The 27,932-nt window shown below is 35.8% G+C and overlaps 1 protein-coding gene across 1 annotated transcript; it reads right to left on the bottom strand.

The window, feature by feature from the left end:
• Nucleotides 1-358: 358 nt before the first annotated feature.
• LOC121425188 (extracellular serine proteinase-like) lies at nt 359-27,559 on the bottom strand. Its single transcript, XM_041621195.1, has 12 exons — nt 27,464-27,559; nt 26,625-26,737; nt 23,807-23,923; nt 21,713-21,952; nt 19,942-20,089; nt 17,794-17,990; nt 11,531-11,702; nt 9,996-10,172; nt 6,163-6,347; nt 2,823-2,991; nt 2,254-2,435; nt 359-1,423 (listed from the first exon to the last, which is right to left on the bottom strand). The coding sequence occupies exons 2-12, from the start codon at nt 26,733-26,735 to the stop codon at nt 1,265-1,267; spliced, it is 1,857 nt and encodes a 618-aa protein (XP_041477129.1). The 5' UTR covers nt 26,736-26,737; nt 27,464-27,559; the 3' UTR covers nt 359-1,264.
• Nucleotides 27,560-27,932: the final 373 nt, after the last annotated feature.

Consider the following 27,932-nt stretch of genomic DNA (forward strand, 5'->3'; position numbering starts at 1 on the left):
AGATTTTGCTGTTGCTGTTGTAAGTTTATAATAATGGTATGAAAAATAAAGTTTATAACATGAAATTATCTAGTTTCATTCTAATTCACTATTTTCTTGTGTTCTTTTTTTTTAAAGCATTGTAATATCTCCAAGGCTATATTATCATATTTCATCATATATCTAATGTTTTCCTTCTTATTTTGTTTTCTTAGTCTAACAAATGATAAGCTTTATAAATTGTTTTCTTCATATATTTAATGTTTTCCTTCTTATTTTGTTTTCTTAGTCTAATATATCTGTTCAAATCAACATGATTTCAGAGTTAACAATACCTTGATAACAAAATAATACAAGGTGTTCACTCATTTTTAATGCGTCTTAATTTTTATTCAAATTTGAAATTCTCAGATGAGACAAGAAACTGAAGAAAACTATTCATTTACGACACATACAGACAAAAGATATATTATTGTGCCCGAGATCCATGTAATTGTATACCATAAAATATATGCTATTGATTTCACAACACAAATCCAGGAGTACTATCATCTAATGATACATTTATTTTATATTCAATTTGATATATCATGCATTAACAATAAATTAATTGAAATACAAGCTATTAAGGTATTATTCACAATAGCATTGAAAAAACAATGCAATCAATATATCGCCAAGGGAGTAATTTAATGGTTAACTGCGCTTCAATATGTCAACGTCATACATACTCGTAATAAAACGACTGGCAAGCAAACTGTCATACTGCGATGAGACTTTTAAAGCATTCTTGGATGCAAAGGCCCATGATGCAATGAAATCTCTAATACATCTACTGGCATGTCAAATTAACCACCCTTTGAAGTTATAAATTCAAATTTTCAAGAATTTGATAAGTTCACTGTGATATTTCAGAGTTATTGCTCCAATCTTCCATGTGCAGCTTCTGTTTTATTTACGTTAACATTTGACTTAATGCTCTTTAGATTTTAACTACCATTGATGAAGCATTGTTTCCAGAGTAGAACTGACACACCAATTATCAATGTTCATTAACTATGAATACACTCTATCTAAAGGCCTATGATTTACTGTGACTAATCTCAACGATCATGCCTCTCTATTTTCTAAGTTTCAATTGCAAACATACAATAACAGATGGATGTATATCACTGAGATTTCTTTTTGTAAGATTCAAATTAAATTAATGATACGTTCCAGAACAAGTTTAATAATCGTTATTATACGATGTTATTATAAGAGCCAGTCGGGGGCGTCTTTGCCATTATTCCATTTTGGTGATTGCCTTGAATCCTCGTCTATTCACCGACTCGTCACTGATAAACCTCACATACATGGAGTTTTTGGTGGAAGTAATTGGTGAAGGGATTGTGTTTCCACACACCTTTTCAAGGTACGGGCCATGCATATCACCATCATGAACCTGTTGGAATGACGTCATAGATGGATTAGAGAATACTTCAGTAAATACGTACATCACTTCATCACCACATGAATAGTCAAAGTAATTGCTGTCTCTATGTTTCAAGACAGTATTGCAAGGTCTCAGCAAATCTAACGCTTTATCATTTTCAAAGTTTGAATTCATACTAGATCAAATGAAAGAGTATTACCATGAGCACAAATTGTGAGACAGATACAATCTAAAATATCGCAAGACTGGAATGGGGGCACTGGAAATGTGTGGTGGATGGGTGAATGTGAATCTTTCTAATGTAAAAAGGATGCAGAAAAAGAAAACAACTCTGACAATCATCAGTTTCATTATAACGTTAAGAAAATGACATATTATTGGAACACTTAATATGTGTTGGTGTTTTTGTTATTTTGGTAAAGCTCATAAAGACATAGATACGTACTTTTACGCATGAGTGGGTAACAGTTGGTTGAAGAAAAGATACCCCCAAACGGCGGATGGCATCTAAATTTGGCAAGAAAACCTCATGTCTTGAAAGGTCTGTATCTGATCATAACATACATGCATATACAGGTACCTCAACCATAGACAATAAACAAGGAATAGCAATAGCAATATCCCTGTGTTTTTTTGTTTTTTTTTGGGGGGGGTAATAATGGTTTGGCCATGACCTTGGATTTGTATTCTAAAGAAACTTCTTTTTTGACAAGGTTGGCTTTGATTATTAAATAATGATTTAATTCAATTCATTGAAACTATCTACGAGGCTTTGCCAAGACCATGGTGGGACAGAGTACCAAATAGATAGCTATAACAAATGCAACAATATAGAATACCTCTACTGCATCTGAACTGCATGAAACATGTTCTTCTATATCGATGTCGTCGAAAGATAGAGTGATAGTCTGACCAACAGGGGCGTGAATGGTGAAAGAACAATCAGCGTGGTTTCCATAATTATCAGGGTAGTTGGGTGACGTCAATAGAGCTACGGGAGAGCTGATAATATCACCACAACCTGGGGTATGTCGGAAAGAGAAAATTGATAGAAAAACTGATGAATTGATTTGGTTCAAATCATGTCCCACAGCCACAATATATGAAAAAGAATCACAAGATATAAATTGATACAACATGGGATATTCCCGTTTCTACCCTCACCAGGGCCGGGCTGCATTGATCTGTTTGAGTATGACTCTTCATCACAATAGATCAAATGTCAATAAGCTCAATTTATCCATTTATCTACAATCATGACAACAGTCAGAAAATAAAACACTGAGCATGATTGATGTACATGTACAAGATATGCAATAGTAATCTTTAAATCCAGGTTCTGGGAGATCATGTATATATTTACAGTACATACAGCCATATCATACGATCTTCATTTCTGCTCACGTACCTCCCATCTGTAGAATGTTGTACTCTGCAGAGAAGCCTCCACCTCTAACGCTGGAATCGCTTTCAAAAACCAGTAACATGTTCGGACCAGTGCTTGTCAAATCACCAGGAACGGTGCTGCCACACAGTTTATCAAGCACAACATCGCTCGGGCTGTTTCCATCATATACCTGCAATAGCAACAAAACATTTGAACCTCATTTAGATATGATGTCGAAGAGTCAATATTTTTTATTGTTATTAAAATAATATGAGATTGATTTTTGTTCTTAAGATAATGGTAGGTTTAAAAATTCTTTGGAACAACTGCCCATTCGAAATAATCACATCCGTTTTGAGTACAGTCATTTGGTATATCCATTTTTTGTTTTCATGTAAATTAATATGTTTCACTAATTTACAATCATGCAAGAATTGCAATATGAACAAGACATCGACATTGATTTAAAAATCATTGTCATGACTATGCAAAATAAAAAGAAATACTGAATAGATAAATTAGCAAAATACAACGGAATAAGGTACAATGGCAAGAAAATCTGTACCAGCCATTCTCAATTACTTTTTTTGAAGCGTCACATTTCTTGTTAAGAATCTGTAATGCTCCACTATCCATTACGCAAACCAGCAATGTATCAGTAGAGGGGGTCCAGAGGCCCATGGTGGGGTCGAGGGGGCAGAGCCCCCAGAAGTTTTGGAATATGAGGCCTTTTAAATTGCCCAGAGGGATTTTAATATCAACAGAAGAAATACAAATGCCAACAAACTACACAATATCAATATTAAAAGAAAATTGACCAGTGACTTTTTCCATAACAAACCAATTATACCACTTGTTCAGACCATTCTGCAAGTGGCGTAATGAGTAAAAAAAAATGAGGGTGCTAGATATGGCAGCTGAAGCAAAAATATTGAACTTTTCAATACAAAAATCTATATTTTGACATAATATTAAGAAATTGTACAATATTCCAGTCTTTCCCTTTCCTTTTCTCTTTTTTTTCTTGGCCGTAAAACACTTGGGGGCTCTCAATCCCAACCCCATCTTTACGCCAGTGGCTGAAGTTAGGTTCCCCGATTTTTCAAGGGCTGAGAATTAGGCGTTGCACTGCACTAACCCCCCAAACTACCCCCCCCCTCCGTCTCACATGTAGTGTCATTCATTCAGTTCGTGCTAAGCAAGAGTGCATGCAGGCAATCACAGCAGGCAATGCATCTGAGCACACATGTATTTCACGGTTACAACTTCGGATTTTAATCGGCTCCGGAAGCAAAATTTCTGCTTGTTATTTCCAAAATTCATAATCATGATCAGGATGTTCTTCGAATATCATATTATTTGATGTTTAACTCTTAATCAAATGTAGTACTCTGGAAATGCAAAATTTCTTGCTGTTGAAATAGAAATCCTACAAACAGGGTTTTCAAATCACTTGTGTGGCACAAAAACTTTGTATAGCATAGAATAAATAAAAAGAACACCATCGATCCTCCATAATAGGGGTTATCGAGTGCTAAATTGGACAATATTTGAGGAAATCAATTAGCAATTAAGTGTCAAGTAAAGAATTTTTGTTTTCTCTTTGTATTAACCCTAAATAGACTGGGGGGCTGATTCAGCCCCCCCTTATGATCTCGGCCGTTGATCGCGCGATCGCGACGAAAATTGGCACACGCATTACCCATGGCATTATCTACAAAACTATAACATCAAATTCGGCAAAAAATTTCATGTCTCATTAATTATGCTAATTTATGCGTAAAATCATAAGTTTGCTCTAATTAATAAAATAATGCCCTGAAATGCTAATTTTTGTTTCACATACTCTAGATAGGCATCTGATCAAATTGATTTTAAAAAAATTTCAAAATCAAATTTATTTTCTTATGTATTCTATTGTTTTCTAAATTTCTTATGTATTTCTTTGTTTTTCGACTTTTTGTTTTTTATTGTTTTTTCAATGGAAATTGTCGGGGACTTTATTTTGACCATAAACAAGATAAAATTAATTGATTTTAAGCAGTAAAAGGAAAAATAATGAAACATTTATGAATTTTGGCTAAGAACACTATTTGCATTGGATTTGTACACAAATTCACGTTTTTGAGTAATTTTGGGTCTGCATGCACTTACGAAATGTTGCGTAATTTTGGAACCGCATACCCGGGGGTCACAATTTTGGTCTCAAAAGTTGCGCGAGACTTGAAAGTAAAAAGTCAGCGAGCGACGCGGTCAAAAAATTTTGCGCAGCGGATTTATCGTGAAAAATGTCGAGGGGGGGGCTGAATCAGCCCCCCCCCAGTCTTTTTAGGGTTAAAATGATGACCAAATCTTTATTTCCAGGTTACTAATAGATACATTATTTTTCCCAAATTTTTCCATATTTTTCCTTATTTTTTTATACCGGCTCCCAAGCGCCACTCCGCAAGGCTCGGTGCGCCACAACTTGTGTTCTCAAATGGTGGCGCGTGCGCCACTTGTAACAAGTGGCACACGCGCCACCATTTGAGAATCCCTGATCTAGACCATGTATATGAAATACTTTACCTTTACAAATAAATATTGTAATCTAAAGCATAAAGTAAAATATAGCATGGAAAAGGGGTACTAGATGACATAAACTTGACTTGACTTAACTTAGGTGCTAATTCAGTTTATTGGTGGGAAAATTTCATCAAAGTCGGATGTAAAATAAGAAATTTATGACATTTTAAAACTTAAATTAATTTCACAAAACAGTTAAATGCCCATCCTGGTTGGTATGCAAATGACGAGACTGATGACGTCATCCACCACTATTTATTTTGTATTTTATTTTATGAAATATGAAATAGTTTGATTTTCTCCTCATTGTCCAGTGAAACAATGATAAATTCCTCCATGAACATGTGGTATTAGCATTGTTTAATACCATATGGTTCAGTGAAGTTGGTTCTTACATGTATAGTCAAATCTGTAAAAAATGAAATATTGTATAATTCAAACAACAGAAAACAAAAGAAAAAGAGAGTGAGGGACATCATTGACCGTCTCTATTGCACGCCACTGAGTTGTCATACCACTCTTTTGTGAAATTAAGTGAAGCTTAATGGGGGGGGGTTGATGCCTACAGTGAATAATACACGCAGCACCCCAGCATCCTCGCTTCCCAGGACTGAGGTTCATTGCCGAGGATCTCACACTCTCACAAAACTGTGAACCTTCAAGATGTCCCCCCCAAAAAATAGTATTAATGATAATAATAAATAAATAGAAAATTAGTAAATGAAATAAATAAATAAATAGGTAAATAAAATGTGTTTGGTGTGTCTGGTGGCTCCTGATATCAATATATTATTACCGTGAGTGAATCATAGAAGCAAGTAGAGTGGAATTCCAAAGAGAATTCAGTGAATGACAGGTTGATGATTTCCTCCTCATTAGCGGCCATTATAAGGTATGAACATTTCTCACTGTTGGGGTATGAACCCGGATAATTTGGACTCGTAATGATTCCAGTAGGAGAGGTGAAATTCGTGATGCATTCTGTTTGGAAATTCAAAAACATGATTGCGATAATGGGATGTTAAAATGAATGGAAAGAAGGTCATAATAATAATTTGATACCTGGGTAATCTGAAAATAGTAGACTCAGTTATAGGACCTAAGTTTCGCAATGTACAAACAACCATCCGAAGTGTCATAATAATAATGCTAATTGCTGTAACATCACCTTTATATCCCTGCCAGTATATTATCAAACTAACTGACGGAGTGTAAGTATTACCTATGTCCTCGTTCTTGTGGTAAAATTTATATGTTCTCATCATAAAAAAATACCAAATGTGAATTGCTGAATGTTCTTACTTTCTAAAATCATCTTGCATCTGTAACCCAGTTTATTATGAATCAACGTGTAGGCCTATGAGCATGTAATATATAGCGAGCATGGAGAAAGACAATTCCCTTGAAGACATGTTATTTCATGATCAAACAAACTGTGTGATTTCAATTCAGTGTTGACCTTTTGATGTTGGTAATAGGTCAATTTTTACACGATTATAATACCAAACATAAAATGAAGAAGGGGCCCGAAAAGTCACTCACTATTTGTTGTCATGTCAATAATGTGATCTGGATCAGTTTGACAAACTCTGAATAAGTTTTGGAGCTAGGGGACACAATCCAAATTTCAACACCCAACACCAAGGCCAACACCGGACATGAAATCACCTCAATGAAAGCCTAAGTTATCTGCTACATGTATGTAAGATGTATATGTTTAATCATTTTACCTTCTGTGTATTAATGTCTCTACTTGGGCCACACTGCCGTCCTATTTTTTTTCTACCCTAGCAGGTGCAGGAAGAAGGGTCCAACATTGAGAACAATATATTCTTTTGACCATCATGACGATTTAATTGTATTATGTGCACTTTCATGTGAACATTCTTAACAATCAAGTGTAGCACTACCAACATGTGCATTAATTGGCCACCATTGCTTGATTAAGACTAAGACCAGCCGTACGTTGCCTGCAACCATCTCACAAGTTTAAGATTCCGATATAAAAAAACCCACACAAATCAAAACAAGTGGAATGCCTCTGGCCGTCTCACCTGTATCACGCGGTTCAATATAGCAGCAGTGCTGACTTTGAATACTACTCTAACTCGCACAAGATGTTCAGTGATACATGGTTACTCTTATGTCCACTTTTTATGAACTAGACCAATAAACTTACAGAGATATGATGGTTATTCAACAAAAAAACCCAACATGGCCAAAGTTCATTGACCTTACATGACCTTTGATCTTGATCATGTGACCTGAAACTCGAACAGGATGTTCAGTGATACTTGATTACTCTTATGTACAAGTTTCATGAATCAGATCCATAAACTTTCAAAGTTATGATGGTAATTCAACAGATACACCCAATTCGGCCAAAGTTCATTGACCTTTGACCTTGGTCATGTGACCTGAAACTCAAACAGGATGTTCAGTGATACTTGATTACTCTAATGTCCAAGTTTAATGAACTAGACCAATAAACTTTCAAAGTTATGATGGTAATTCAACAGATACCCCGATTCGGCCAAAGTTCATTGACCCTAAATGACCTTTGACCTTAATTATGAGACCTGAAACTTGCACAAAATTTTCAGTGATGCTTGATTACTATTATGTCTAAGTTTCATGAATCAGATCCATAAACTTTCAAAGTTATGATGGGAATTCAACAGATATCCCCAATTCGGCCAAAGTTCATTGACCCTAAATGACCTTTGACCTTGGTCATGTGATGTGAAACTCATGCAGGATGTTCAGTGATACTTGATTACCTTATGTCCAAGTTTCATGAACTAGGTCCATATATTTTCTAAGTTATGATGACATTTCAGAAACTTAACCTCAGGTTAAGATTTCGATGTTGAATCCTCCAACATGGTCTAAGTTCATTGACCCTAAATGACCTTTGACCTTGGTCATGTGACATCAAACTCTAATAGGATGTTCAGTAATACTTGATTAACCTTATGGCCAAGTTTTATTAACTAGGTCCATATACTTTCTAAGTTATGACGTCATTTCAAAAACTTAACCTCAGGTTAAGATTTGATGTTGACGCCGCCGCCGCCGTCGCCGTCGGAAAAGCGGCGCCTATAGTCTCACTTTGCTTCGCAAGTGAGACAAAAATGGAAATAACAAGCTAAAATTACTTCAATAATATAGTAACTTAAAAGTTAAGTCCACCTCAGAAAAATGTTGATTTGTTGGGGTGGACTTGTCCTTTAAATAACAATTTAACAGGAGGGTAAAAATAGTTTTCCATGGGTCAGGGCTAGCAAAAGTAAAATCCAATACTGCTGCCCAGAGGCACGCGAGCCCCTTTCTAAAAAGAGAAAATCCTGCTCAATTAAAGGTATATTATAATTCAATTTACAGCATTAAAAAATATGCCATCACAGAGAATCACAAGGCAAGTCTGCTAAGCCAGGCATGGGGGTAAAAATTTTAGTACTATGTGACAATAAAGAAGAAAGGTGGTTCAGGTCAGGAAAAAGTCAAACCATATTACTAATTAATACCAATGTTCAAATATGCATTTATTTGTGCCATTCGCAATAGAACAGACATAAACAGATGCATAGGGAACTTCTTGACCAAAAGCACGACAATTCTTACGAAGAATTTCATTTTGAAAACTCTTTCTCAGATTGTCCAGGTAAAAACATAAAGGAATTTTTTGAAAACTCTTTCTCAGATTGTCCAGGTAAAAACATAAAGGAATTTTTTTTTTCCAAGTAAATTTTAAGATGGCTCCTTAAAAAAAAAACCAGTTTGGAACCCTATGGGACTTGATTTGGCAATAAGAATAGCAAAACTTATGAAGTAGACACATCCAGCTCTTTATCCTAGATCCTAGAAATTAATTGCGGAGTATATTAGAAACAAGTGGAATGCCTCTGGCAGTCGCGCTTGCATTACACAATTCGATATAGCAGCAGTGCTACCTTTGAAAAAAAGCTTATGAAAAATTATTCACAAAAGAAAACACTAATATGATAATAAAATATTAAGTCCATTCACCCAAAATGACCTTTGACCGTCATCATTTGACATAATACATGTGCAAAACAATCATTCAGACTTGATTACCTTTATGCCAATGTTTCATGTGCCAATTCAACATATACTCTTAATGTGGCCAGAGTTCATTGACCTTTAAATGACCTTTGATCTTGGCCATGTTCCCATGAAGGGATACATTGCTACTCTTATGTCCAAGTTACAGGAACTTGGTCTAAATCCTTTCTAAGTTATGATGACATTTCAAAAACTTAACCTTGGTTAAGATTTAAATGTTGACGACGCTGCCGTCGGAAAAACTAAAGTCTCGCTCTGCTATTCAGGCAAGACAAAAAATGAAGAGACAAAAACAACAACAACAACAACAAATATTTGATTTCCAGTACAACAGGTTATTCTGGTCTTGAATGATAACTAGTAGTCAATTGAAAGTAATCATTACAGTATTCAAATAGGGGACTTGACGGAAATAGTAAAAACTCATTTCAAAACAAAAATTTGCAACCGAAATATTTGTTCAACTATAATAGTTAACTCTATTATATGACTGTTACCAATTAGAGGAGGAATACTGGGATTCCAAATCGTATAAAGAGTTACCTGGAGGTGGGGTGGGAATGAATCCTCCACCCGATCCTTCCCCTACATAAAGGAGAAGATTTGGAGATCCCACTTCTGGATCTGACACTATATCAGGTATAGCTTTGAGTTGAAGCACTTCTTTCACTTCAACGGGTAGGAGACCTGGTTGAGCACCGAGTACTGTTGCTGCAGCACCTTTATGGTAAATAAATAATATAGGTGAATATTAGTACATGTAATTGACTCTTGTTTGTTTGTTTATATTTTGTGTAACTAGCATCATTTAAAAAATGAGATCAGCCCCCCCCCTTGACATTTTTCGCGATAAATCAGCTGCGCAAATTGTAATGTTCTGAAATGTACAGGAATACAGTACAGAGCCTAGTATATAGTGTTGCAGTCAGTGACTTTATTCTGTCTGACCAGCCAAAGAGGCACGTCGCTTATATATGATTCATTTTGTCAACCGCGTAGCTCACTGAATTTGTACTTTTCTAGTCTCGCAAAAATTTGACCCCAGGTACGCGGTTCTGAAATTACGCAACCATTTGGAAGTGCATGCAGACCCATAATTGCTCAAAAAAGTGAAATCCTGTACAAATCCAATGCAAATAGTGTTCGTAGCCAATATTCATAAATGTATCATTATTTTTCCTTTCACTGATTAAAATTAATTAATTTCATCATGTTCATGGAGAAAATAAAGTCCCCGACAATATTCATTGATAAAAAGTTTTTTCAGAATTAATAAATTCACAAGAAATTGATAAAACAATAAAATACATAAGAATATAAATGTGATGTTGGAATTTTGTACAGTACATTTAATCAGATTCCTATAAATAGTTTGTTAACCCCCAAAAAAAGCATTTGGGGGCATTATTTTGTTAATTAGAGCAACCTTTTGATTTTACACATAGATTAGAATGATTAATAGCAATGAGATTTTTCGCTGAATTTGATCTCAATTTTGTACAATATGCCATGGGAAACGTGCTTGCCAATTTTCGTCGCAACCACACAATCAACGGCCGAGATCATGGGGAGGGGGGGGGCTGAATCAGCCCCTCCCCGCAGTCTTTGTAGGGCCAAAATAGCCCAGTCTATTTAGAGTGGATGTCCACTAGTGCAAGCACAAGTTCACATGATTACGGAAGGAAATGATTTACCTTTGGCATGCTATCTGAGCCAAAGGTGGAAACTATTAGTTTCCAAGGAACATCTGCAGATCGTCTGTAAGGGTTCCTCAAAGTGGCCTGGGACTCAGTCGAGAAAGTTGTTAACTAAATATTTGTACCCGACAATCCTTTCAGGTGCTAGAATCATTGTAAATGAGGCCAAATTATGGACAATTGGGATATTATCGGACAACGTAAAAGATGTATCACTGGAGAAAGAATGGAGCATAACCTGCTACAAGTGAGCCAGTCATTCGATAGGGTACGACAACCACATCCTGGTTAAATAGACACCACGGAAAACGTTTGCGACACTCATCTTTTTAACATGATAGTAATTCACTAAAAAAATATTAACATTTATAGGGAACATACCTGCTACATGAGGGCAAGCCATGGAGGTACCACTGATGGTATTACTGGCATCAGGTTCACCATACCATGCTGACGTTATAGCCACACCAGGTGCAAAAATATCAAGACAGTAGCCAAAGTTAGAGAAGGAAGCTCTAACGTCATTGATATCTGTAGCTCCGACTGTGATTGCCTAAGATGGGGAAATCAGTATGAAAAATGACGAAAGCGCTTACCAACAGTATACCAATCATACCTCAGCATCCCTCCAAACATCATAGAGAAAACTTATGATCTAATATGTAATTTGCAAAAAAAAAATTAATGTTTATATTGGACCAACGAAATGATCAAACCAAAATCATGAGAATTTTGACAGATCCAGTAGGATCATATAGATTCATTGCATTGGTTGATGTTTTATATCCATGTGCACACGTTGGTATTATTTCACTTGTATCGGGGGGGGGGGGGCACTTCCATTGACGAGTGGATACCATGCGCGACCATGGGGTCTCAAAAAGCACCCTGAATGAGTACTTTCCATATTCTGAAAATGCACCCCTTAACGAGTATTGGAAAGAAAACAATACCCTTGGCAAGTATTTCCTGAAATGAACCCCTAAACAAGTATTTTAATTGTTTTATGTCACGGAAGTCGGTTTTACCTTTACCTACATCATTGGGTTTAGTATTGCCCCACCTCCCACACCTTGGACTCTAAGCACGTATAGTGTTGACTTTTGGGGCAAAAAGTACATTCATTACTTTTGAATCTTTTTACCCTCACAAATTTGACCGAAACACATAGCTTTCCTAGCGAAATAGATACCCTTTTTTCAGTATTTTAGTGTTTTGGACACCCGCATTACGTTACGTATGAAACATGAGCTATCTTGAAAAAGAAATCCTTTTACATGTTTTTTGGGTCGTGCGTGTATTTGTATCTATTTGATTTAAATGCTATGATAAAAGGAAAATGACCAAAACATACATTATGCGCACATTGGAATAAATAACTCCCATAGGATTTTGATTAATGTAATGCTCGTGAAAAAAAACCATCGGACATAACATGCATTTTTCAAGTCCTATATAGGCAAATGAAACTGATAATCATGGGAATAGAAGGCCTTACTATGATACAAGGAGCTCAGTTGCAAAAGGGGTTATGTCCATTTTTTCATCAGATTAGATTTTTTTTGTCTCAATGTATAGATTTTAATACTAGCTCTATAAGATGATACCAAAGAAAAGTTGAAATTCATAGGCGGATCCAGGTGGGGGCCCGAGGGGCCCAGCCCTCCTCCCCCCCCCCCCCTATTGGCAGAGCAAAAAAAGAGGATAAAGGCAAAGAGAGAAAAAAAGGAAAAGAAATGAAAAAGAGGAGGAAGACGAGTGAATAAAATAAGATGAGAGGAAGACTTAGAAAAAAATATTTCATGTCACTATATAAAATATTCGCTCGCTCTTCCCGCTCGCATAGCCTGTTAAGTGTTTCACATATCTTGGAGCTTAAATATCAAGTTTGGAAATATGCATACAAAACATATTTCTCCTCGGAAATCGAACTTTCATTAATTTGTGTGATTTACAAATTAATTTCTAAAAAGTGCTCTGTAAAAATGTCAGTTTTATGGTCTGAATATTAACATTTTCCGCTCGCGCTGGGCCCTCGCGAATATTTATTTATCAGGTACATGTACCTATTATTTTCATGTATTCCACAAAGTTTTCAAAATATAATTTTTCAGGTCTGATTGTTAAAACGTATCAGCTAGCGCTGCCATGCTTGCATTTTGATTGGCGGGTTATATAACAAACTACTTAAAATCCCCTTTTTATGACAGTTTATCAAAAATTTCGGCTCGCGATTTGCGCTCACATTAATAGTTAAAAATATATCAACTGATTACTGATGCATCCTATTCATAATAAAGAAGTGCTTGAAACGTACAGTGTTCAGGCCATAATATCATTGGATTCTGTGCCCTCATTATGCATTAATAAATAAGATATCAATTGAATGATTAAATTGTCCCTTTCGTTTAATCTTGCGCTTAGCAAGATGAATAGGAAGATATATAGTCACCATATTCATAAATTTATGATAACATGTCCTAAGGATGTCATGGTCATCTGTCTCAAACTCAAAGTAATAATGAAAAATATCAGCTCTTTATCAAGTGCAATTTATATCCACCTTACAATTTTCTACAAAGTGTTTGAAATATAAAGCTGAAATTGACCCCCTTTTTCCGATCAGAATCCCAAATATATCAAGCTCGTGCTTTGCGCTCGCTTTTATTTTCATGATAAAAGATGTATTTAGAATGCCTAGATTCTGGGTCTAATCTGAAACACGCTCGCGCATGTTCATTCACTTATCCAGTTTCAGGTCAAATCAAATATTTTCTGCTCGCCCTTTGTGCTCGAATTTTAATGTAGGAAGATCCCCCTTTCATGATTTACAAAACATGAATAGAGTATCCCCTTCTAGGTCTAAATCTCGAATTTTTCCGCTCGTGCTTTGCGCTCGCATTTTTGGATTGTTGAAATATGTAACGTCTTCATGGCTAACTGCAAGCAGTCTTTAACAGGTAGGCCTACCTTTCTGATCAATTCAAAACGTGTATCAAAAATTTCTGCTCGCGCTTCGCGTTCGTAATTATTGCAGGCACATCTTTTTTTTCGAAATGTTCAAATTTTAGGAAAAAATACATACAATTTCAAAAATAAAATAAGGATACCCCTTCAAAGAAACAAACAAAAAATTATCTTTGATCTGCCGATCGGGGAAAATATGGCTGAAAAAATTCCAGGCCCCCCCCAATTGGCAAAGGCTGGATCGGCCCCTGAAATTCCCATTAAAAAGTGAGCAAAGATGGCAAAGAAAAATCCCTTTTTTAAAAAAGGGGTTAGGTCCATTTTAGTTTTGTTGCAAAAGGGGTGAGGTCCACAAAGAATTATTGGGAAAAGAATATTTTTAAAATATGACGACAGATAGAGGTAGGGTATCATGATAATTTTGTTTCGCATAAGTATATTGCAATATGGGAGAATAAAAAAAGAAAGATTTTCTTGGAGTGGACCTAACCCTTTTGCAACCAAACTCTTCCAAAGAGCTCATTTGTCAAAAGGGGTTAGGTCCATTTTTTATGTATTTTATTGTTTTCTGTCTCAAAACCTATAGATTTTTAGTAGCTCTGATGATACCAAACACAATTTAAAATTTACATTAAAACTTGAATAAAAGTGGTAAAGAAAAATCACTTTTTTATTTCAAAAGAGAATGGATTCATTTCATTTTGCTTAATTGCAAAAGGGGGTTAGGTCCACAAAGATGATTTTTATTAAATATATAGAAATACATTGAAGACAGGTGGATTTCTTTTATACCCAATTTTATGTTGGCATGATAGGGTAGTACATCATGACAATTTAGTTTCTCATAAGAATATTGCAATAAGTGAGAATAAAAAACACAATTTTCTTGAAATGGTCCAAAGTGGACCAAACCCCATTTGCAACCAAACTCTTTATATTTAGATAGGACAATTTACAAACCAAGGAATAATGATTGGTGCTATGATGAGAGCAATTTTTATTGTAAGCAATTGAAAGACTAAAATCTAACATGTCTCACAAACGATACTAGCACAGGGGGATTTCAAGTTCAGAGTTTGAACTGGTGGTGTTTAGCCGTGATTATTTCAAGTAACGGTGCGGTGATGAGTAAGACCAACTACCACACTGAAACGACTAAGATTGGGCCAAGAAAGGTTGGGAGGAATCTTCAAACCCAACTTTCTCAGAAAAAACCAGTCCAAAAACATTCAGATGACAACCTGATTTTTGTTTGCTGGTCAGCCCCCACCCCCTCACACTTTTCACATCAGATCCCAATTTAAGAACCCTTTCCAAAGCCCAGGCAAGATCCCTATACAGGGGAGCGTTTAATCAAAATTTTGTGTCTGGCTACTTGTCAGAACTGACAACTTTCCTTGATTTTGATTGGCTGAGAAGCAATGTTAGTATGGTAGCTGTCCGTAAAAAAAATTTTGTCGCATAAAACGTCCAACAAGTCATTTCATGAAACATTCTCCTGGGAACGACGTTTCATGAAAGGAATTGGTGGAGGTTCTGTCAGACAAAGTTTGTTTACATAGTAACACTGCTTCTTAGCTTTATAATCAAAATTGAGAAAAGTTGTCAGATTGGGGTTCCGTTTCATAAAGACTTGTTATAATAACAAATGCACCATTCCTATCACAAGTTTACTATCAGCCAATCAAATTGATGGATTTCAGTGGCTATATCTAGTGTTAATGCAAATATATTATAACAAGTTTTATGAAATGGGCCCCTGACACCTTTTTGGATGATGAAATGTTCCCCTTGTGTTAAAATTAAGATCGGTGCTAATCGGTAAACCTATCTTCTGTATACCGCTAGGCTAGGAAGCTCTAAGATCATTCAACCCCAGTATCAACAACGCCAACAAAAACTTTATTTTTGCCTAATAATTCATGAAGCAGATCCATATGAACCATACAAAACATATTAGAAGAATACAAAATACATTAGAAGAAAGCAAAGAATACGGTACAGAGATAATATACTCATAGGGGAATCAAGCCTTGGTCATAAAATGTTGTGTTGGAAAGGAGAAAATAAATAAAACAGAATGGTGAAAGTTTGAAAGAAATAGGACAAGCAATACAGAGGTTATGGCTGCTTTGAAATTGAGATTCCTAAGACTATATGGATTTCTAATTGGCGACTGAGTTAAGTACATTATGACAAATGCAAGGACAATATTCCCATAGGTCATGTACTTAGTTATCAGCATTTTGCAAGTTTTGGGGCAGTAATATGAATATAACCCAGGTAGTATATCGTTTTAGGTCCTCATGAAAGAAAAATGTCATTTGAAATTATATTTTAGCCATTTTATGAATTGGAGTAGAAGAGAAACCGTTGCCTCACATCCCTATATGCGGCCAATTTGAAGTCGACATGGGGATAGTGTTATTGTTAACGAGTTTTCACAATCTTTAAAAATTTATGTCTAAAAGACGGGTGATTGATGGATCTCGGCAGTTGACCGTCCTATTACGATGGAAATTGGGATGGTTGCCCATGGCATAAACTACGAACTATAAATTCAATTCCCCAAACTATACCTTAGTACGCACGTTCACATTTATTAAAATTTATTTTTCTTTTCTTTGTTTGAGTTTTTTTTCAATGAAAGTCTTCGCTGACAATTTACTGATCGTAAACAAAATCAGTTCAATTGATTTTAATCAATTGATAAAAAATAATGTCATACATAACCTTTTTTCTTTTTTGGGGGTCTTGATTTTTGTTATTGTTGAGAGGGGGAGGTGGGGTCCACTATACCCCTATTTGAAAGCCACTGCCCTGAATCAAAATAATTTTCTATGACATTTTCTTGACGACAATTGCTTCGCTGCAAATTCCACACAGTAATGAAATGTCCAATATCAACCCTGGATTTAACACTATACCATATCCTAAACCTAACTCTAAGCCTAACATAAAACGCTATTGCAACCCTAACCCGATATCTTTGACGAAACAAAGCCTGAAGCAATTTTCGCCAGAGCAAATGTTGTGTCCCTCAAATAACACACCAGAGATCACAAATATTGCTCTTTTTTTTTATAGAAATCTTCCACTAAAAATTGTAAATATTATCTTTTCAAAGAAATTTATCGGATTTTTTTTCACGCAACGACAGACCGCCACCAACAAAGAAGCTTTAGATATCAAATGAACATTCCATGGCATAAACGCCAATCATAGAATGGAATTTGAACATAACTCTCCTCAATAACTCAATAACTAACTATATAAACAATAGGCAGTAATGAATATTCATTTTTTAACCCGATCACCGAATGAAAATGGTACATGTCAAAAAGTGAATGAAAAAATGGGGTGTCAGAAAAGAATCAACGGTCAGGGGTGTCCAAAAAAAAGTGGTGAAACTAAAGTTTGGAAAATCATCTTGAAAGCAGAAAGAGGGATACAACTTTCATTTTGCTTGCAAGTGTCGGAACTCCTCTATCCCAGCAGGAAGGTGCACCCAGCGCATACATCCCCAGTCTACGCCCTTGAACATGATTTTTTTTTACTACTTTCTGATACAAAAAATCAACATGAAAAATATAGCAATGAAATTAGCCATGCTGCAAATGTGAAAGATAAAAGCTAATCAGGGCATAAAATAATCTAATTAAAATCATTATACTCACCGGTTCAGCTCGAGCTGGGGAATATGAGCAGGCATCCCTGTCACTGTTACCCGCTGCCACAACCACCGTGATACCAGCATCAACCATTTGCTCGATGGCGGCATCAAGTAATGCATTACCACCACCCCCTAATGACATTGAAGCCACAACATTCTCACTCTGCTTACTCTGTTTATCGCTTATTACCCATTCACAACCTATGCAATAAAGACAAAATTTTGGGGATAAATAAAACAATTTAGTAAACATCAGGGCCGTCGCTAAAGGGGGTGGGAGGTGGGGTGCAACAACCCCCCCCCCCTACTCTGGATAGCGTCCATAAATCTGCATGGTCGTCGGGGGGGGGGGAGAAGAAAAGGGGGAAAGAGGGGAAAAAGGAGGAAGTGGAAAAGATGAAAGGCAAAATAAGAAGGAAACAGAAGAACACAAAAAGACAAGGGGCAAAGCAAAAAAAAAGGGGGTAGGAGGGAAAAAGAAAGGGGATGTGGTACGTAGGCAAGGTTTTGAGGTAAACCTGTGGATGTATCGGTGCAAATAGAGATGCGGATTTTGAGATGAATGTCCATTTGGGAAAAAGATTATTGTCTGTTATACAAGCGCAGGGGCTGTTGGACTAACGTTATGACCTGTCGGAAAAATGATAAACTGTCGGGTCGTGCGGGAATGTTCCATCTGCTTCATGTAACGACAGTGATCTGGTGATTAGAATTAACTGTCGGTTCACCCAGGGGTGTTCCAACTGCTTCATGTACCGACAGTAATTAGAATGTCCCGGTTTTTAGCTCTAAAGCGCCATAAAATTCAACCCGCTGTTTTAGATCTAAATATACATTATATGAAGAGCACAGTTTTAGAGCACGGAGCATGAGCTGATTTATATATATGCATATTGTTAGTGCTGACAAAAAGTGCTTAGAATGTCCAGTTTTCAATCAGATTCTCAAAAACCTGGACAAATAATATTGAAGATAAATCTATATTCTCACATGACTAACAATAAAGTGCATGAAATTCTCAATTAGAATTCCTTGGTCTCTCAACGTACCATACATCATCCGCAATTAGTCTAGTAAGGCATTTCATGACATGACACCACAATATTTGACCGATAGTTTTGAATGTATTAAGGAGAATTCCTATTCATTGACCCTAAATGACCCTTTCCTTGTTCACATGAAATGGTCAGTGATACCGATTGCCCTTTATATGTCCAGGTTTCATGAACTAGATCCATAACTTTTCAAAGTTAGATGACTTTAAAAAAAGTTATCCTTGTTTAAGATTTCAATGTCGATACCCCAAAACATGGTCAAAGTTCATTGACCTAATATCTCTATGGCTGAAACTTATACAAGATGACTAGTGACACTCCATTACCCTCATTGCCAATTAAGTTTAATGAACTCAGTCCATACACTTTCTACGTTATGATGACATATCAATGCCACTGCTGTCGCCACCGCCACCACCACCGCTGTCGGTGAAGCGGCGCCTATAGTCTCACTATAGCCTAAGGTGGGATCAATGATTTAATCAACTGTTAATTGTTACTTTTGTAGAGCCTTATTTCCATAGATCAGAGAACTTTATGTACAGGTTAGATTCATTTCAGTATACTATAGGTCAGAGAACTTTCTATAAACAAGTTGGAATGTTAGATGCAATTTAATCTGCTCAGTGTTTATAAATATCACTTCTTTGTTTAGCCAGACATGGAGTTAACCTGGATTACGTGCTTCAGTTCATTGATTCTTTGTATGTTCGGTTACACACACATTGATACACCATACACACCTCTTGCTGATTGGCTATTGATTTCTTTTATGTTGCATGCATTACTTCCTGATTGGTTATTTGATCTATCCTATGTTTCATGTATTATAGATAGAGTGTGTCCACCCAGAGACACACTACCTTTTGATTGGTTGATGTTTATGTGAATTGGAGGACTATAGTTTTGGAAAGGCAGCAGAAATAAAGTGGGCCATGTGCTCTCGGGAAGTTGGACCCTAGCCTTGAATAGAGAAACATCTCTGTGTAATTTATATAGTTAACACCTGTGTAGTGAACCCTAACTCTAACTCCAGTAGCCACCCTACACTTTTTTATCTCTTTGTTTTTCTGAATAATTATTAGTTAAATGAATACCTTCAATTATCCCAGCGTAAGATCCACTTCCTGTGCAATCAAGAACACGAACTCCAATAAGATGTGCTGCTTTGGCGACACCATACTGAGTTCCTCCGATTGTGCCTGCGCAGTGAGATCCGTGACCATCGCAATCCTCAGAGTCAAACTAAGACGATAAATGATAGAAGAGAGTAATATCATGATTTAATCAAGACATTTCAAAGGGTAATCTAACAAGAAATAAGTAAAAAAAAAAAGCAAAACAATATCCTCTGCTATGGTTTGGGCCCTGATACACACTCAACATGATGTGCCAGATAAAGAGAAAAAGAGGGGACAAGAGAGAGAGAGACAGAGAAAGGGGGGGTGTCACGTACCATAACAAATATCGAATATAAAAAGGTGAGCACTGTATATATGATGGGGTGACCATAATTTGTGCACATTTTCAAAATTTTCATCAAGTTGATTTTCAATCAAAAATTTCTCACAGCTCACACAAAATTAATCAAAACCATTAATACCAAACAGAAGGCAAGATCCTAAAGTCAAATTCGCTTGACAGAATTATAAAGTAGGTCAAGGGTTTTGCCGGTATCGCGATCTCAAAATTCCATGGCGATCGACTAGTGCCCTTTCGGCTGAAAAAGTGTCATAAAAAAGTGTGACCTTAATTTGCGCACGATCGTTTTGCAAGGATTTAGAAAAGAAATCAAGCAGACAAAGATAAGATAATTATATCAGATGGAGGTTTAAATGCCATAAATTTGGTTGGTACCACATTTTACTGATTTATTTGGAGACCTCTGCTTGCAAACTGGTATTTCTTGATGCTTGTCGGGAAGATCGGATTTTCTCGGAGTGGACGCAAAATGAAACAAAATTTGCTGATGTTTTGCCAATATTTTCACAAACAGAGACCTTACCTTCAAGAAAATTATCATTCTGAGTTAATTTGAAGTCGCTCTTCCTGTTATATCAGTTTTTCAAGATATTAAATAAATATTGAGATATTCGACCATGCGCAAAAATTAGGTAACGCGCGAATTAAGGTCACACTACCACACAGTTTAACAAGCAATGCATATATATACATGTATGGATGGGTGTGTGTGTATGTATGTATGTATGTGTGTATATATACAGACACAAACAACATATATTAACTGTCTAGAACATATTGAATACAACTTTTTTATGTTGAGATATTATTTATGATTTCCCCATTTTCCATTCAGAATCTCTAGTAAAACTTTGAAAGGCATGTGTTTGCTTTAATAACAGTGCAATATTCTGATCACATGATCCACACACTACAACACAACAATCAAATTATAATACATAAAACATGTAGGCCTATATACAGTGTAGGCCTACTCACAAATATTTATTGCAATGTCGTGACCAAAATTCAATGAAATATCACAGGAATCTGTAGTGTTTCATAGATTAATATTACTGTTTTCCTTGATATAAAATGAATGTTTATTGATACTAATTTGAGTTATAATTTAGGCCTATTTGGTAAGGAAGCTAGCAAAATTCTTTCCTCAATCTCAAATTGTCGGCGCAGATATTCCTGGGAAAACACTCAAGACATCTCCAGTTTCATGGATTTCCAAGGTTTTTTCCAGAAGTGATCCCTAAAATAAACCCTTTCCCATTAAAAAAATTATAAAAGAAAATGGGCACACGTATTCAAGAGGCCTACAGATAAATTTACCAGAAAGGGGATAGGGGACGCCGGGTGGCCAATAATGTATCAGATTATTATAGAGTCCGGACTCACATCACCGCTGACTGTATCTATTCCATATGAAGATCGACCCTGCCAGTCTACGTGATTTAAGTTGATTCCTGTATCGAGGACGTAGACATCTACCCCACTGCCGTCACCAAAGTCGGACTGGTAGATGTCATCAAGTGGGAGAGCGAGCTGGTCAATGCGATCGAGACCCCATGATGCTACTGCGCTAGCCCGAACCACACCGTCCTGTTCGATGAACTCAACAGCATCAGATTTACGGAGCTAGTGATGAACAATAAGGAGACTATATTGAACATTTTATAACGGCGGTCAGGGGCGGATCCAGGATTTTTTTAAATGGGAGGCACATTTTCCCGAAGAAAAATTTGAAAAGAAAAAAAGGGTTTTGTCCAAAAAATAAGGGTATTTCGTCCACGAAAAAATTTGACAAGCAAAAAAAAAGGTCTTCACTTTCATAAGGGGCGGGGCACATGTCTGTTTTAACAGCATTTTTACATTACAAATTTTAGTTGAGCCTGGATCCGCCAGTGATGGTGGTGTTCATATCTTGTTATCTATCTACAGACATTTTAGTACTGTCATGAAGGCATGGAGCAATATATTTAGAACACTATTCCCAATAATTAAAACAAGTTTTTTTAACATGTAGAATAGGCTTTCAAAATAATGCTATAAACAATGCATTTCACTCTACCTTACAAAAAATGAGGCCATTTGTGATACAACTTGAGGACACCAGCTAAATTAACAAGTGTATTTCTCTATATGCTCCAAAAATAATGAGGATATCTTGAAAATTGGACATTTGATGCCTATTTTGGTATTTCATTAAACTTCATTTTCAAGTAACTTTTCCAGAGAGGACACATTATTTGATGCTAAATTAGAGATTCAGAACCGTTTGAATGTATTGTGTTCTGATAGCCATGCTGGTAGTGCTTGATCAGTTGTGACTTGATATGTCAACTGATTGCCATGAATGTTGAGTAAAATTGTACAAAACTTGAAATTTAAATTCTCTAAGAACAACTAAGAACGCAAAACTGGTTACAAAATGTGACATATTAAAAATACATTGACTGATTGACATCTTATATCATTGCAAATAAGATGAAATTTTCTGTAGTCTGGTTGTCCGAATTTAATGTCAGGAGCAATCAATTTATTCATGGCCATGAGTATTTTTAGTGAGGAATGTGGATTGTGGCTGTGTTTTACATGTATTCATAAAAACCCTTTTTTATTAAATGTTATTTCAACCTTGCTAGCCCTAACACTAAGTACCCCAAGGAACAAATCATTTAGCAGTAGTACTGGCATCTAAATAACACTGCAATTATAGTGAAAGTGGAAATTACAGTGAAGGTCAGGATTGGGGTTATTACAGTCTACTACAAAACAGTACAACCAGGAACCTAAATGATGCTATTTGCAACTGCATGTTACCAACACTTTTCTGATAGCAAAAGCCAAAAATGCAAAATGAAGTGGAATGTACATAATGTACGTAACACTGTTCTATATGACAAAGTCCATGCATGTACCCACAGACACAGTTTATTGTTCTACTTTGTTTCTACTAGTTTCTAGGTTTGTAGAATTTGGGATGTCACAAAACTGTGAAAAATGGAAATTATGAACACCAATTATAATAGCAGAGTATGATAATTAAGTATGAGAGAACTGCGAGAGACATAACAAACGGAAAGCTGCCATAGCCATGAGGTAAATGCAATTCCATGACTTTTCCATGACCTTTCACAAATTTTCCAAAGTCCCTGACTTTTCCCTGACTTTCCAGGACAACAAATTTTTCCAGGAGTTTCCTTGACCGTGGGAACCCTGTATATAGAAGGTAGCGATCAGCAAGTGTCAGTCAATCCATGGTCTTCTGCACAATGAGCAAACATTATGTCCACTTTGAATTGTCAGTTACATTATTCAAAAATTATAATAGCGCCCATCTAGGCCTGGAACAAGACGAGATGGTTGCTCTATGGATATAACCAAGTCATGAGAATGACGATCGCTGGCGCATTATTGTTTCATAAAAAGCCTCCTTCCGATAATATGAACACTCCCTAGTACCTAATTTTAATCCTAAGGCATACTTACCCCTTCAACCAATTCATCGCTGAGGTCGGCGGCGAATCCACTGAACACTTTGCTGAACTTGCGGGTTACCTTGCCACCAGCTAGATTTATGACGACATCATCAATCTTCCGTCCTTCCTGTAAGAGCAAAATGTTGTATCGTTATATACAGGAAAATGTTTCAATAAGATCTAAGTTCATTCTACGTCTCTTTGCCTTGATATTTTCATGAGAGAGGGAGATTTTAGAAAACAAACCTACGACTAGTCTGCGACTCGATTTCGGAATAATATTATTATTACCGTGGAAAGGTCTAATTAATCGTATAAATACATATATGCTACCATCCTTGTTAGAATAAAAACGAATCAAGCATCTAGTCGGAATGACGTCATAACCAGAGGCGTTGATCCGGGGGGGTGATCACCCGAACATGAAACCAATGAATTGGGGTGGCAAGCATATCGTTTCTGCCCCCCCCCCCTCAGTAAAAGCAAAAATAAAATAAAATTGTGATGCTTCACATAAATCAGCAAATTACCCAAATACAATATAAAATTTAGTTTTTACATCTACAATACAGTACAAAATTATGATTTCTCTGCACGCTCCGCGTGGGGATTGATTCCATCTATCATTGCAACTTTTGCAAAGGTAGGCCCTACACTTACGCAGAAATCTCATCATATAGGCATTCTTTTCTTTTAGTGAATAAACAAGAAAATGGCAAATAGGCGGATCCACGTCAGTTATATATACCTCTATATTAATTCTAATAAACTACTTAAACCCAAACTTTTCATAACAGTTGATCAAAAATTTCAGCTCGAGATTTGCGCTCGCATCAATTGTTAAAACTATATATGCATCCTATTCATAATTACAAAAGTGTCAAGTTTTAAAACCTTAATCACAACAAATTTTGCGCTATCATCAGGCTTATTAGATAAATAAATTAGATAACATATCCATAAATTCCTAATAATCAAATTGTCCCTTTTTCAGATCGGAATATCAACAAGCTTAGAAAGAAGAATAGGAAGATAGTTATAATTTTCATATGATGGCATTATATCTTTAAAATATCCCGGTCCTAGCTCAAAATACATCAGATCGCGCACGCACCATTTATTCACTACGATCTATATCACAATTTTCATACACAGTGCTTGAAATAGTGCATAAATTGACCCTTCTTAAGACCAGTATATCTTTTATTCAGCTCGCGCTTCACGATCGCATTATTAACTTTCATGATAAAGGTAATATTTTGAGAATGCCTAGAATATGGTCGCCAGAGACATTTTTTTGGCATCACCAATTTTTCCATAAGGGCAGGTGGCACTGGGGATCGTTTATTTAAGCCACGCCTACCATTGTTCTATTCATTCATTTCTTTCACATTACGTACGTATATACACTCGGCAAAAAAAGTTCTTGGACACTTTAAAAGTTAAAATACTCCATATGTGGATATTTGATTAAAGGCAAATTATTGTATGTCAACATGACCAGACAATATTCCTCTTCCAGTATGACATGACATTTTCATGTGAACAGTCAGGCATGGGTGGTTAAATGCTTTGAACAATAGCAATGTCAACTAAAAGAAAATTGCAAGAAATGGATCAGTCAGTGCATGGCTGGTTACATGCACTAAACAATAGCAATGTCAGTAAAAGAAAGTTACAAGAAAACGATCAGTCATTCTTTCAGTTATGAAAGTTTATGTGGCATAAATATCCATTAAACGATAAGAGCAAACTTAAAAAAGTCAAATACCACTCTAAGAGAGAAGAGAAAGTTATCCACCTTGGATGCATCACTATTCCACTGGAATTTTAAGTCAAAGTTAGTCGATGACTTAAAATAGTTATGTTTACCTTAGGTTAATATTTCTAAGTTAGTTACAATCTGAAAAGTTTTGAGTTTAGTTTAATGTTCTCCTAGCTTCTAAATATTCCTTTTCTCATTATTTTGATTGTTTCATTTCTTTCTGACTCCCATCCCCTCTATTTTCGCTCCATCCCTGGAGTCGACTATTATTCAATCCTCCATCATTCCTATTTCTCATATACTCTGTTTCTATTTCTCAGACATTCAAACGTTTGTTTGTACTTCAAAACCCCCCTGCTATATTTATCTTGATTGAACCTTTTTTTGTCGCACTCTTCAATTGCTACATTTTTGTTGGTATCTTACATTCGCATTGTTGCTACTATAATATATTAATCGTCATGAAATATTGAATTTATATATATATTTATATATATTGTCCCTCAGTACCATGACGTGAAACAGCCATTGTGCTGATACAGGTTTTTATCCTGAATAAGTTTATTTTTAATAAAAAAAAAATGCTTTAAAAAATCCCATCAATCGCTACGTACAACTGTGCAAGGCATCAAACGTTAAGGAAAGGTTCTGATACAACTCTCAATGAAATTCAAGCACAAATGTGTTGCGAGCATTCCCTTCGATTTAAAGTCTAATGCATAAAAATTAAACAAGAGCAACAAAAACATACTTTTAAAGGTATTGCGATGATAAATGTCATATTTCTCAGAAATATTAATAAAAAATGATGGCATGTGTTTGTTTTAGACATCTTTATGCTTATCATATATGTGTTTTGGTAACGACACAACCATTATATCATTTTAATCCCTCGCCGCGCTCACTCGTATAAACAATGGATTTTTGGCCAGCAATTAAAAGTTGATGTGCATGTTGGGGAATTTTTGTAAATGTAGTATAAAAGTCACGTTTATAGAGCATTAAAAAAAATTCTTAGTGATTTGGTGAGCTTTTCTCACAAGAGTTTCCCTTTGATTCTTACCTTGAGTTTGACGATATACTTCCCTGGGATGGGTTCATCAACTGTTAGCAGAGGGGCAATCTCCTGTGAAGCTACGATGGTCGCTAGAAGAACGACTAGTACAACTTTCATCTCTATCAGAAAACAAAAAATTGTCAGTATGAAATAATTGACAAACCTGATGGAGCATCCCTGATATGCCTTACTTCATCACAAGGTGTGAAAATCACTTGAAATTTTACCATGCATAGACATAATAACTGAAGGGTCGGTTTTTTAAAAATGGAAATGAAAACGAAATACATAAGTATTTTAACAGTTTGAAAAATCCTCCAGCCTTGGGCTGATATCAACTCCAATAACTCTTATCTATATTGACAGAAGCTGATGAATTACTTACCCATCTTTAATTTTTTCATATTTAATTTTTATTACCTAAATCATTGTAAATCCTCCATGCAAAACATCAACATAATTACTCGGCACTAATGGATAACTCACTGTTTACATATTGAACTTCGATTGAATTATCTGCTATAGAAATGTAGACAAGAAAATGAAAGTCACAATTCAATCCTTATGCAGGAAGTCTTTACTTGGGGAGCAGAAAACCGAGATAATCAAGAACATAATCATACGAGCAAACGATCTAAGCGGTCGAGGTGATCACAAAAACTTTTTTTTTCACAATTAAAGCTGAAGGATATCTTGCATGCAGATGCATTGTATATTGGGTGAAATTTAATGAAAATATTGAGTATGAAGTTTTCATTTGCCCACAGAGACAGAGTACGATGGTGCATTCACAGACTGAAATATCAATTATCCATTCTTTGAAGAAAAAAAAATATACAACTTACTGGTTAGTAGAGATGAGATATCGTTTGTAGAAAGAGTTCAGTGCTGACTTCTTGAGAAAAGAAACCGGAGAAACTGTGAAGTTGTGGCTCCAGCAGACGTATTAATAGATGTGTATATCCCATACAGGTGTCTTGTTCTCATAATTAACAAGTGGCAATCAGTGTTGTGTCAAGTTCAATAGTTAGATAAGAATACTAATTTGGCCCATTAAGGAATGGAAATGAGCTGTTCGTAGATGACATAAATAATAAAGAAATTTATAGTATACTCCTTAAGATGAAGCTGGGTTTTTTTTGTAAATAGTTTTCAGTAAATGAGATTGTTCACATAAATTGCGAAAATTGTTGAACTGAACTTATAATTGTAATTCAGTTTTAAGCAGTCATTGACAATGAATTTTAGAATAGATAACTTAGTATTTCCCCCGGCCCCAAAAAAAATTAATAAACAGATGAACACAAATGTAAT

The sequence above is a fragment of the Lytechinus variegatus genome, chromosome 1, assembly GCF_018143015.1.
Source record: "Lytechinus variegatus isolate NC3 chromosome 1, Lvar_3.0, whole genome shotgun sequence".
Taxonomy (NCBI): Eukaryota; Metazoa; Echinodermata; class Echinoidea; order Temnopleuroida; family Toxopneustidae; genus Lytechinus; species Lytechinus variegatus.